Genomic DNA, 12,788 nt, shown 5'->3' on the forward strand with positions numbered 1-12,788 from the left:
CTCGGTCCTTGGCCCAGCCACTCTTCCCTTGCACTGCCTACCTGCACCACGGGACTGTCTCCGTATCCCACAGCCCCTTCTCCCGGCACTTACCTTGCACTTGCCACCAGCTGGCCCTATTATTTATCTTGTATTCTACTAACCTTTACTGCACTTTCCTTGCACTTGCCACCAGCTGGCCCTATTATTTATCTTGTATTCTACTAACCATGTACAGCACTTTCCCCCCTCTCCCCTTCCCCCTGCACTTCTCCCAGTCCCCTCTACCCTTACACTTGTGCGGTCTGAATGACACCTGGCCTAGTAGGATCGTTGTCTGTCTCCCCGTGTTCCCCCCCCACCTCGTCGCGCCTTGAAACACTTGTGTATAGGCACGTTACAAATGCCATATCATATAATATTCTTACACATCAAGAGCCTAGCGCTCCCGGAGATTCCCCAAGAAGTCTATGCAAAATTGCATCATGCGGGCTTATTTTTGACGGAGATCCACATAGTAAATACCAACAAGAGCCAATCGGAAAATTCCCAAAAAACACCGGCTAAAAACTATAGATACAAATCTCAAACTGAGGACCTGTACAGATCTAAAAGACGGGGAAGAACACTGTCTCGTCGGGAAAAATTTGGCCACAACGAACGCAGATATTCGGGGAAATATCCAAATAGATCGGACTACTCGAAAAATCAACACCACGCCAAAGAGAATTGAAGAAAAAAGTGAACCAAGAAAGTACAAAGAGTACCACAAAGAACGAAGACCCGTATCACCAGATTGCCTTGTACGTGCAAAATAAATTAGAGACCAGTCTACTCCCCGTCCAGACACCAAGCCAACAAAAGGCACATGGTCTTGGTTGCGAGATGCCTTTACACCTGGCCTTAAAAGATAGCAGCAAACGAGGGGAGCCAACTCTCTACCGTGGCGGCCCCAAGCAAACTACGAAGCGCTTCAAAATTCTACCATATCCATAGCTTCATGGAACACCAGAGGCCACACGCACCTCACCAAAATTGGTAGTTACAACCTGGGGGTCCACGATATTCTTTGCCTTCAAGAAACTTGGTTACTGAACAAATCCGCTTTAGATGGCTACACCATTGAGATCTCGCCTGCCCTAAAAGGTCTGTATGGCAGACCATCCTCTGGCCTACTGACCGCTTTCCGGACGGGATCAAACATAACTATCAACAAGACAATAGCAGCTACCTATGCTTTTCTGGCAGTACTCATAACAACGAGCGATGAAAATTGTTATGAAGTCTGGCCGATAATCAACACCTACTGGAACCCACAAAAAACGTCACCCGGTAAATTTTGCAACGAAGCAGCAAACATCATTAATGAAATAATGATTAAACATGAAACCTCGAACATCCTTATCTGTGGAGATCTCGATGCCGATTGCTTGAACCTGTCAGAGTTAACACCAACGGCAGAAAGAGGAAAAATGTGGATCACACTAATGAACTCCAAAAACCTTCGAAATGCTGCAAAATCTACTAATCAAATTACAATTCCCACATGGGAGCACGATCAATCTACAGCAAATCTCAACTATATCTTTGTTTCAGAAAAAATCTACTCGAATATAGCTTCTTTTGAAGTAATCAGAACGGAAGCGAGCAATCACAACCTCCTAAACCTCACCTGCAGCACCAGCCGTCGGGACCAGCAATTCTATAACATTCCAATTGAGACCAACACGCAGCTCTCTCGTCTATGCATGACCGAAAACGATATCAAAACTTTTGTCAGACGAATACAAAATCTTAACCTCTGACATCAAAGCAGACAATGCAACCTTCAGGTCCAGCTATATCCCGCTGCTTCTGACCTACAACAAACCTCAAAGGGCTAGACAAGCAGGCCTAAAATCACAACCACATTTATAATCGGAGCCTAGTGATCAGGCGTCGTCTCTTAAGAAAATTAAAAAGAGGCCATGACTTCGAGCTCTCCTACGCTTTGGGAATCCTATCTTTGCGAGCTGAGACTCTACAAACAGTGGATAAGAAACATCAAATCAGCCATCTACCAAGCCGACGCCGAAAATATGATGAAGATCATAGCCAACAAAAAAACTCGAGAATTTTGGAAAATAGTCAACACCACCAAACCCCATCCTAATTCTCAGATGATAAACGCGGTCTCCGAAGAGTGTTGGATTAACCATTTTTCAAAACTGTTTGATCATCCTCCCTCCGCCATCGAGAGGACAAAACCTTCTACAAAATCTAACTGGGTTGATCTCTCCAATATAGAAGATAGAAGGTCTATCATTTCAAAATTGAAACTGTCGCGCGCTCCTGGGCCCGACGGTCTAGCAAATACTGATTTAAGGCAACATCCGGAGGCTTGGTCAGCGGTCCTGAGCATGATTTTCAAAGACTGCAAAGAACGAAAGACAATCCATAGCTCATGGAATCAAGCAATCATCGTTCCAATCTTCAAAAAAGGCATCAGGGAAGACCCCTCCAACTACCATCCTATAGCTTTATTGGACGTCATCGGTAAAGTCTTTGCTACTAGCCTTTTGACCCACTTCCAGAACTGGGCAAGAATCTCTCCGGCCAGGGACCCACTCCAAACAGGATTTCAGAAAAATGTTAGTAGAGGTGCTAATATAATGATTCTAAACATCCTGAAAGAAAAAGTTTTGCTGGGTGCCCTGAGAATTTTCCTAGCCTTCGTGGATTTATCCCAGGCCTTCGATAGAGTTGACAGATCGAAACTCTGGATCAAACTGAAGAAGTGGAACTGCCCTAACCGGATCCTTGACCCGATCATCGCCTTACACACCAACACCAGTGTTTCAGTCAGACTAAACCACCAAGGGCTACTTTCCAACCTCATACCATCTAATCGTGGAGTAAAACAGGGATGCCCTCTTGCCCCTGCTCTCTTCATCTCCTTCCTTGGCGATTTCAAAGCCTCACAAGATCTGATTAGATCCTTTCCGCCGAAAATTGGAAATACAACGGTTAACAGACTGCTATACACCGATGATCTTATCATTCTGGATCACACTCAGGTGGGCCTTCAACGCCAACTGGATAACTTGGCCCAATACACCAAGGAAAACAACTTGGAGATCAATAAATCTAAAACGAAAGTCCTGATTCTTCAGAAGCAGGGGCCGAAAAAAAAGGAGTCCTTGAAGTGGTACCTTGACCACTCTAAAATCGAAATTGTCTCCACATTCAAATACCTTGGAGTCGACATTGACAGCATGAAAAGAGGTTTAAGTATGCAGGCAACCCTGCGGACAAAAGCCAAAAACTTAACGGCCCAACTACGAGCAATCGACAGAAAATACGGTAAATACAGTCTTCTACCGGCAATCCAATTCTATAAGTCAAAAGTAATTCCAGCATTAACTTATAGCATGGATACCAGCCCCGCTATTCCTTCGACCCTATGGACCAAATTAGAAGGTTTCATCTGGAGAGCAACATTAGGCCTACCGAAATCGACACCCGTGGCACCTATAAGACGTGAACTTGGGCTGCTTTCCATGGAGGCAGTGGTCGCTCAGAGTACCATTCAACTGTACGGAAAAATCAGGAACCCAGAAAGCCTGGAAATATATAGGATGATTTCTGAGGACTTATCTAAAGGGAGCAACACATTCCTTAACAACTGGGCTGAGAAACAAAGACGTATATTGCAAGATATACCGTGCTCAGAAGAACAACTTATCCAGAACCCTCTGAGAATAAAAACAAAAATGGAATGGCTTGATTGGATAAAAACAAACGACAATGCTGTAGCGAACAAACTGCTAGCCCACTTGCCACCAGTCTTCAATAAACTGAAAAAAACGATGGAATATTGTACGAAATACCCGAGCAAACTCCTTATGAGAACTCTGTTGAAAGCCTGTCTAAATCTTTTTCCGACACAAGACGTTTTAGCCATCCGCTCAGTAACTTAAGAAAGATCCTGTAGACTCTGCAGAGATGCTCAATCCACAGAATCTATCAAACACCTCTTGATGGTTTGTCCTGCAATTGACAAAGAAAAAAAGGCCTTCTTCGGTCCTGTGTACGAACTGTCTTACGTCGTTGACAACAACATTTGGTGGAACCGCCTCATCACGGGAGCCCAAACAAGGTGGTTTATAGCAGCTACCAAACTGTTAACCATTGCATTAGAGAAGACGTCGCAGATGACACAGAAGTAAACCATCGGAAAAGGCTCTCTCTTCGCTCTTTCTTCGCTTTCTTGGTCCTCCTTGAGAAATTACCAATTACGCAGAAACGTCCTTCTTTCACTTCAAGAACTGAAAAACCTTTTTTTTTTGTAAAAATCTAAACAGATTATATACAAATAATTAAAAAAAAATAAAAAAAGATTCAGAAACAAATTTTAGGACTTTGAGGAGAGCCAACAAGTAAATCGTAAAGAAAACCTGCAAGATGGTAATATTCTATGCAGATGTTAATATACTATCCTGTCAGCGATTCCAACAATTCAACACCTAAATGGTCTACTTGTTTTAGATTTGCTGGAGGTGTACCTTCACCTTCCTATTCATAAGCATCATAACGTCTGAGGTTCAACTATCTGAGAGAACATTACCAGCTCCTTTACAAAGCCCAAATACCCAAATTTGGATGAATGCTTAATTAATTTTCTGTCCAAAATAGGAGCCAGAAACGTGGTGCAGGAAGTGGTTTGTCTACTGCGCAAACTGGGGCTTCCATCATTCTTGAGAGGTCTGCGTTGAACCATCAACACAGCTACAGTTTGCTAGATGATTTTTCGATACAAAGGTATCTCATGTCAAACTCACAAAACAGGAAGTTATGTCCCTTGTTAATATAATCCAGTGTCTGTGTTTCTACAACAGGAGGTTGGTATATTGGGTTGCTTGTCCCAGAGGATCCTGGGTTGATGTCATCTTGAAGTATGTTAATTATTTTTTTGCAGACTGCAAATACAACAGCAAGTTAGATCTTCAATAGCCAGGATCAATCTACAAAGAGGTGTGCAAGATCACCTTGAGTTGCTGGATTCACAAACCCAAAGCGGTGAAAATAGTGCAATTCAGGAGCTAAAGCACCAGAAGAAACCTATTTCAGATGCTTCAATCTCAGCATGGTGAACACATCTGCCTAAGTAGCAAGTGCAGGGTTTATTGTCCGAACAGGTAGCAAGTTTGCTCATCACATTATGGGATAAAAAGACAAAACAATGGCCCTCAAAACCTTTCTCCCCTTAACAGTGGACGGGACTGTCGGGATTCAGAGAGACAATAGAACTGGCAACATACTATATTCTATATAATTGAGAGAGGCCAAATCCCTATAGCTTTTCCAGGAGGCTCAAGCATTATTGATGTGGGCACACACATATTAGGAATAAATGCTCAACACCTACCAGGAAGGCAAATTGTTGTGGCAGATTCCTTAAACAGTCTTTTAAATAGAGACTTAGAAGAATCTCACACGTCAGGGGTAAATCCTCAGTAGTTCATGCTGGTTTTCCTAACGTGGATATCCAGATAGAGAATTATTTGCACCTGCATTAAACAAAAAATGCTGGTACTTTGCCTCCTGATTCTACCATCTGTCATCTCCAGGGAAGCACGATTAACCCCCAAAAGCATGTGAGTTGAGGGGTATGCCAAATCTTCTAACAGCCTTTGAATGGGCGTTTTGCCTTTTATATAAGAAACAGCGAACTGGGACACCGCCCTTCTATGTCTTCCCATATGATAGTCCAGATCCTACCATTAGGGAGTGTTACGTTAATGTGAACAAATTCTGGATTAAGCTCAAGCAGGCTAAGGCCTCCCATCGCTCCCTAGGGGTCTTAGAAATATTGCTCCAAAAGAGGAAGTTGCTTTTTGGGTGTCACTGTTTGGTATTCGTTCTTCTCGTTTCCAAAGAGAATCTCTGGAAATGAAGAGGTGACCTACAGTAGGTGAACGAAATTTCGAACCCTGTGGTTCGAAGAACAGCTATGCTTTAACTTGATTCATATCTCTTCCTTCATGCCAGTGAGAACTTAACACATTTACGAGTGTGTGTCTAAAAGGAATGGGGGATCTAGGCGCCATGAAACACTCGGTTTATTAAATTTATTTAACAGTATGTCACAATAGGTTTTATACATTGCATCATCTTTTTTACATGACATTCTACAATTATCACTTAATTGAGCTAGTCAGCCCACAAGGACGCCTCTTTAATACAGTTTCTTGAGGTTGCACTGTGCCATTACTGGTAGTTACATTGGTCGTCAGATTTGAACCCGCGCCTGTCGACATTTTCTTAGACTGGGTATCTTGACTTTGGAGGCACGCAGGCATTTCCCTTTTGTACTTTAGTAAGTATGCAGGTTGCATGTATTTCATAAGGGAGTTGATCATGTAAATATGTAGTCCTATTTAAAATGACTAAGGCCAGCATTTATGAAACAAGGACTCTAGCAGCACGAACAGGCAGCATTTGTTTTTCCTTTAGTTCAAAGTAATGGTGAGTAATGTCTTGTTGTTAGTTATTTTATTCAGTTTCTGCAAAGTACAGAAGTGTATTCCATGTAATAAGCAATGTTGCTTATGTAAATGCAGGACTTCTCTTGAAAATAAGTGGCCTGAAAATGGATGGTATTGGGAGGCATATAGGTTATAAAGTCAAGTGAAGATGTCAAGTTTGAAAATATAACTGTCATATTCTCTCAACAGGATAGCATGGAACTGATTCATAAGCAATCCAAGGCCGTAGCTGTCACCTCTATGTCTTTCCCTGTTGGAGATGTCAACAACTTTGTTGTTGGAAGTGAGGAGGGCTCTGTGTACACAGCATGTCGTCATGGCAGGTAGAATAAAACGTTAAATCATTCCTTTTTTGTAACATGAGATTTCTTCTTGTTGCAGGAGTATGATGCTCTGCTACCATTAACTAGGTGACACTGAAAGAAGAGTACAAAAATGCATGTGTTCAAATACTACTCTATTAGCAAAATATCACATGCATATAAAAACTGAAATGTAACTAATATAAAATCAACAAGAAGGCCATTGTCAGTCATGCCTTTTGTATTGGAATTCAAAGCATTATCAAAATGTACAACCTTAAAATAATGAATATTTTCCTTTCTGATCAAGCGACAGTTCATAGTTTGATTTGTGCACAGGTGAGTTAAGGAGAACACTGCTGTGCATCCAACTGCAACCCTATTTGTTTAATGAAATTGCCCCTCTGCCCTCCACACTGCTAATCCTCCAGATCCTATAAGTATTGCATTTTCCCCAGATTCCTAAAAACATCATGTAGCAGCTGATTTCTTATAAAGAAGAAAATAATATATGGGTGCATAATATATTTCATCTTCCTTCTTCGGTGCAAATTGCTTTAGACTACTTCTGATTTCAATCTTCAGGCAGTTAAACTCTGCAGCACCAGGGACCTCAAAAATATTAGTAAGTTCTCCTGCTGGCCTAAATTGCTCTAGTTGAACCACAGCAGGACAAACTTCTTTCCCAGACAGAACTCTTTGGAATATCGTACTCGCTTCCCTCTTAATACTACTACCAGATTAGTTGGATCTCATGGCATGACCAGAAAATCTGCTGTCAATCTCCCTCTTGTAACATCTGTCTCCCACATAGAGGAGAGTCCACGGACGTCATTGTGCCTCTGTTGTCTTGCCTTTTTAAAATAAAAATGAATTGGATATTTATAAGGCACTTATACAGCAAGACAGTGTTTCAAAGTGTCACAAGGGAAGGGAGCAAAGGCACGAATAAAAAATGAAAATGACAAAGAATAAATGGGAAGGAACATCGGTCCAACTAGGCCTTGTGACATTCTGAGCGTGCATGTGCAGTGAAATAACATTGAAACATGGTCAAAGGTTGCATCTTTCTGAGATTTGTGCACAGGGTGCCTAATCTGTTAGATGAGGCTCAAAACCGATGCAGTATTTGATATATTCGGACAATCCTGCATTTCTGCTACAGTAGGTGCAAAATGCCATCAAACGGTGCACAATCCCTGTAAACTATTAGAATACTATCAGTAAAACTTAAAATTTACAGGTATCCAAATAAACACCCTGCCTCCTTCTGCTCTCCAAACTCTGGGTGCAGCTCTTGGAGCGATTTCACCACTCCCTATCTGATGACATCCCCAAACATGTAATTCCCAACTTGCTCCATTCAAAACCTTTATTTTAAAAAGCCTCAATTAGAGCTGGTTTACCCAAACCAGGGGTGAACTGATTGACTTCTGAAATTGACAACTGTAATTTTATTTTTCTCTAAATTCCAATGAGTTCAGCTATCAACTTAAACTATCGAAATTTTCCAGATTGAAAAGGATAACCTTGCATCTCCCTTGGATTAATTATGTTCTCCGGAATCACTCCTTGAAATCCCAATGATTGTGATACATAAAATATAATATGGTACTTTTCAGCAAGTATTTCTCTTAATTTCAGGTGGCTGCATGCAATGCGCTGATGAGTCTTGAAGTGCCAGGAACTAAGCGGCGGCATTGTCGCAACTATCTTGTGCAGGGTACAGGAGAGAGCGCAGTGTATGGGGCAAGAGCACCGTAGCAATATATTTTGTACAGAGGACACCATTTAATTAAAGTGGTGCATGGAAGGCTGTGATGCAGGACCATCTTAAGGGATTTTGGGGCCCTGATACTTCTGGTGCTCCACTGGAACCAAAGAAAAAAAGGATTCCAACTCTCTGGTCGTTTACACCCCCTCGTCCTGATCACAACCCAAAGCTTGATATGCTGCCCCAACAGCAATTCAAATAAGCATGTGTGCTCCCTTCAAGTAGCTCCCATACTCCCTTTGCCCTTGCTGAAATCAGAATAATAAACACATGGCACTTCAACATTAGCAGTACAGATAAGTCTTTTATAACGCGCCTGTACACAAGTGTTTGTAGGCGTGACAAGACGAGGAAGGGAAGACAGAGGCAGAACAAAACAAAGTTTCTTACTAGGCCTTGTGTCATTCAGATCGTGCAAGTGCGATACGCAAAGTACAGCAGGGAGGGAAGGGGGAACTGCAATCAGTGCAGCATTGCTCTGAGTAAGTGCAGCACATCTGAGTAAGTGCAAGGAAGCAGGGGACTGTAGGCTTCCAGATACAGCCCCTAGGTGCGCTGTAAGCCCAGAGGCACTGTAGGGGCTACTGGTCGTGGAGGGGCCTAGTACCCAGTGAGACTCTGAGGGTAGCCAGGCAACCAGTCAGTGCAGCAGACCGGTAGGTCAGCAGGGGGGGCAGGGGAGAGGGATGCAGGGGTGAGGGGCGCGGGAGAGAGTGATAGAGGAACAAAAAAACAGCTAAAAGGGGAAGGTCTTTAGCTGCTTCCAGAACTTCAGGTGTTATGGCTCAAGTTTGAGAGGGGCAGGGAGGCCATTCCAGAGGGAGGCACCTGCAGAGGAGAGGGATCTACCCCCTACTCTCTGCCTGGACAAGCGTCTGACCCTCAGAGTGTTGGAGTTGGCTGAGCAAAAGGCTCGAGAAGGAAGGTGTTTAGTAAGAGTGAGTTGGATATAGCGCGGGTCCTGGCACCAGAAAGCCTTGTGGACGATGCAGAGGGTCATGAACTTGATCCTTGCAGCCACTGGGAGCCAGTGGAGAGATTTCAGGGCTGGAGAGATACAGTCCCTGGGTTTGAGGCCAAGGTCAAATCTCATAATCCTGTTCTGCATTTGTTGCAGAGGGCTGAGAGTAGAGGAAGGCAGATGGAGAAATAGGCTGTTGTAGTAGTCCAGGCTAGAGAGACCCAGGGCTCTGGAGACAGTGAGCTTCTGGGGGAAAGTGAGAAAAGGAAAAATAACTGAGGAGGTTCAGCTGGTAGTGTCCTCGGGCATATGAGCCCAGATCACTGCATGAGTGCTGAACACTCGGCCATCTTCTGAACCATAGTGGTACTCCAATTTGTTAACATGCATTTCAACTTTAGTTATTGCAGTGGATCAAATGATGAAAATGCTACACAACGTGTTCTATAGTGAATTTGCAAGCCTGTTTCCTCCCTTTTGAATTTCCTGAGTATATGTGGTCCCTGGATGATTGGAGGAATGTGCAGTGGCAGTGGACCTGCACAGGAGAGGGTCTGTTACCAGATAATGCATATCATTTGAATCCTTTGAACATTCTTATACCCAGGATACATACAGGGTGCTTCCACTTCGAGTAATGTGGGTTCTCCAAGTAACCATTGGGCAAACTAGTGACTCACAAGCACTTTTACACTGACTCCTGGTTTTAAAACCGTTTTCTTATTTCCTCTTTTATCCAAACCATGAACAATAAACCAAGTGGAGCAGAACTATAAACAACTGTGTACAAGTTCATATTAAGATGTCATTCGATTTGGCTGACAAGCACACTATCCCTTTTTAATAGTCTTTCTGAGTCTGAGATTCAGTTAAGGGTTTGATAGCTGGTAATCTCAGGCTTAGCGAAAAAGGCCTTGTTCCGACTGGTAGCGGGAACACTCTATCGAAGTGGGAGGGCAAGGACGAACCGAGTTCTATGCCCAAAAATAAAACCATCTCCCAGCTGAAGCCTACAGAGTGCACAGTTGACCAAAAAACAGTAGTCTGCACTTTCATTTCAGAATCCGTTTCATCAGGACAACTTTGTAGCGTTACTACCAGGGCTCTTCTGACTGCAGATCGTTTCATCTGGAGGCACCCTAAAGTGGCTTTGCCTTCTTCACCTTGGATGTCAACCGGTCAGGCATCTCCAGACTTTGCAACAATCCAGACTACATGGCAGTGCAACCCTGCTGCTTCAGTGTTTCCTCCATGCTCTCAGAATATTGCCATCTCCTTTCATCAAGCAAGAGCTCACCAGCTGGGCCACAGAGTTAAAGTTAAAAATTCCCAGGAATTCCCAGCTGGGCTGTTTGTTGACTGGCTGGGTCCTAGGTCAAAGAGAATGGCGGGGACCTAGGTCAAAGAGAGGAACCTAGGCCTGAGAGGGTTTCCCAATGTCAAAGTGTCTGTCAGCTCTATATCAGCTTTCAACTGTCAATTCCTTTTCCCCTCAGAGAAACTCTTCCTGTCAGTCAGCTTGGAATGTTCCATTTTCAAAACTGTTGGCATTGAATCTGGGATCCTAGCTTGAGCCCTTTCACTTACACATTGTAACAAACTGCTAAACCTTTTCACATTTAAGTTCAGTAATCGGATTTCATAATTCCAGAATAACAATACATAAATTAATCAGCTTACATTTGCCTAATCTTTTTTTACACATTTGTATAACGTGGTGCACTGTGCATTTAATCAGTAGCTGTAACAGGCCCCTTGAGAGTCCTGGTTATGGTCTGTTACATGGTACAGTTTTTTCGTTCTTTGCCCTCCAAACTTTATCGGTAATCCTAACGCATATTTCAATGATATTCTCTGGTACTAACATCACATTTATTATGCCTGCACATTTGCGGCTCTCCTGCTGCAGGAGTTGCATACAAATTCAACATATTTTAGGTGCCCACATGTTGACATAGGGGTTACAAATGCACAAGTGGTATGTGCATTACTGAATCTTTGCTCCATTCAGCAGCTGGCCCAGCGATTATACTAGCCATCCCTGAGGACTACACCCTCTTAAGAGAAGACCGCACTTCTTCCTGAGATGGCGGCCTCGCCATAATTGCCAAAACCTGCCTAGCATTAAGACTTGCACCTCCAACTAATGTTGACTCCTGCGAAGCCCTGACTGCCAAACTGACCATTTCAGATACCCAGACCATATCCTTCCACCTCATTTACAGACCCCCAGGTCCTCTAGGATCCATTGAAGAATATATCACCAATATCTTATCTAATAACCTTACAAATGCCACACCTTGCCTTCTCCTAGGAGACCTTAACCTAGGCTTCAAAGAACCTGCGGATCCTAAAGCCTCGTTGATTAATGATTCCCACGAGGAACTAGAGTTTTACCCAAAAAGTAACTGGCGCCACCCACTCCAAAGGTAGAACCCTTGACTGGATAGCGGAACATAATTGCCAGACCTCCATTACCTCTATAATACCTGTGCCCTGGTCCGATCACCATCTGATTTCCTTCTCTTTAGAAGCTACATCCCCCCAAACTGTCGACAGCAAAGCTCCCGCCATCCCCACTAGAGTTCAAAAGAATATTAAGGCCGACAAACTCATTCCTTTAATCCTTCCTACTCTCAATTCTCTCCCTACCCTTACAGACCCCTTCACGCTGATTGATGAGTACAATAAAGTAATGCTATCAGCTCTTGATACCATTGCACCGCTAAAAATCAGAAAGTGTAAACAGAAGAAACATGTGAATACTTAGTTCTCTCCCCACCTAAAAGCTATTAGATTAAAGAAACGCAAATGCGAACTAATTTGGAGACGGGATCCATCCGATACCAACAAAAACAACCTCACTAAATTAGCTTCACTGTACAAAAAGAAAGAATCCTAGCCAAACAAGACTCCTACAACCTTTGTATCTCCCAAGCAAACTCTAATACCAAAGAACTGTTCACCATTCTGAAAGAAATAGAAACACCTATTCTAGCCCCCGACACCTGCCTCAAAGACAAAAACTGGTGCACAAGCATTCAGAGCGCCCTAGCCAAAAAGATAACAACCCTCCAGGTGAAAATCAACAACAAAAAAGACTCTCTCCTCCTGGCCTTTAATCCTAACACCATCACCACTTCTACGAACCCAACCCCTTCACCCCCCGCCCATTTTATCCCATCTACACCACGCTTCAACTTCAAGAAAGTATCCACTTTAGAAGTTGAAAAATTCTAAACAAA

At 43.1% G+C, this 12,788-nt stretch overlaps 1 protein-coding gene across 7 annotated transcripts in view; it reads left to right on the plus strand.

Annotated features, from left to right (window-relative positions):
* The window catches only part of DYNC1I2 (dynein cytoplasmic 1 intermediate chain 2), a 1,097,199-nt gene that overhangs the window by 834,874 nt on the left and 249,537 nt on the right, over positions 1-12,788 (plus strand). For all 7 annotated transcript variants that reach the window (XM_069616204.1, XM_069616201.1, XM_069616199.1 and 4 more), the window contains one exon: positions 6,696-6,829. In XM_069616204.1, the coding sequence (XP_069472305.1) occupies positions 6,696-6,829 (134 nt within the window). The remainder of the gene's footprint in view (positions 1-6,695; positions 6,830-12,788) is intronic.

The sequence above is a fragment of the Ambystoma mexicanum genome, chromosome 9 (assembly GCF_040938575.1).
Source record: "Ambystoma mexicanum isolate Mex_15411 chromosome 9, UKY_AmexF1_1, whole genome shotgun sequence".
NCBI lineage: Eukaryota > Metazoa > Chordata > Amphibia > Caudata > Ambystomatidae > Ambystoma > Ambystoma mexicanum.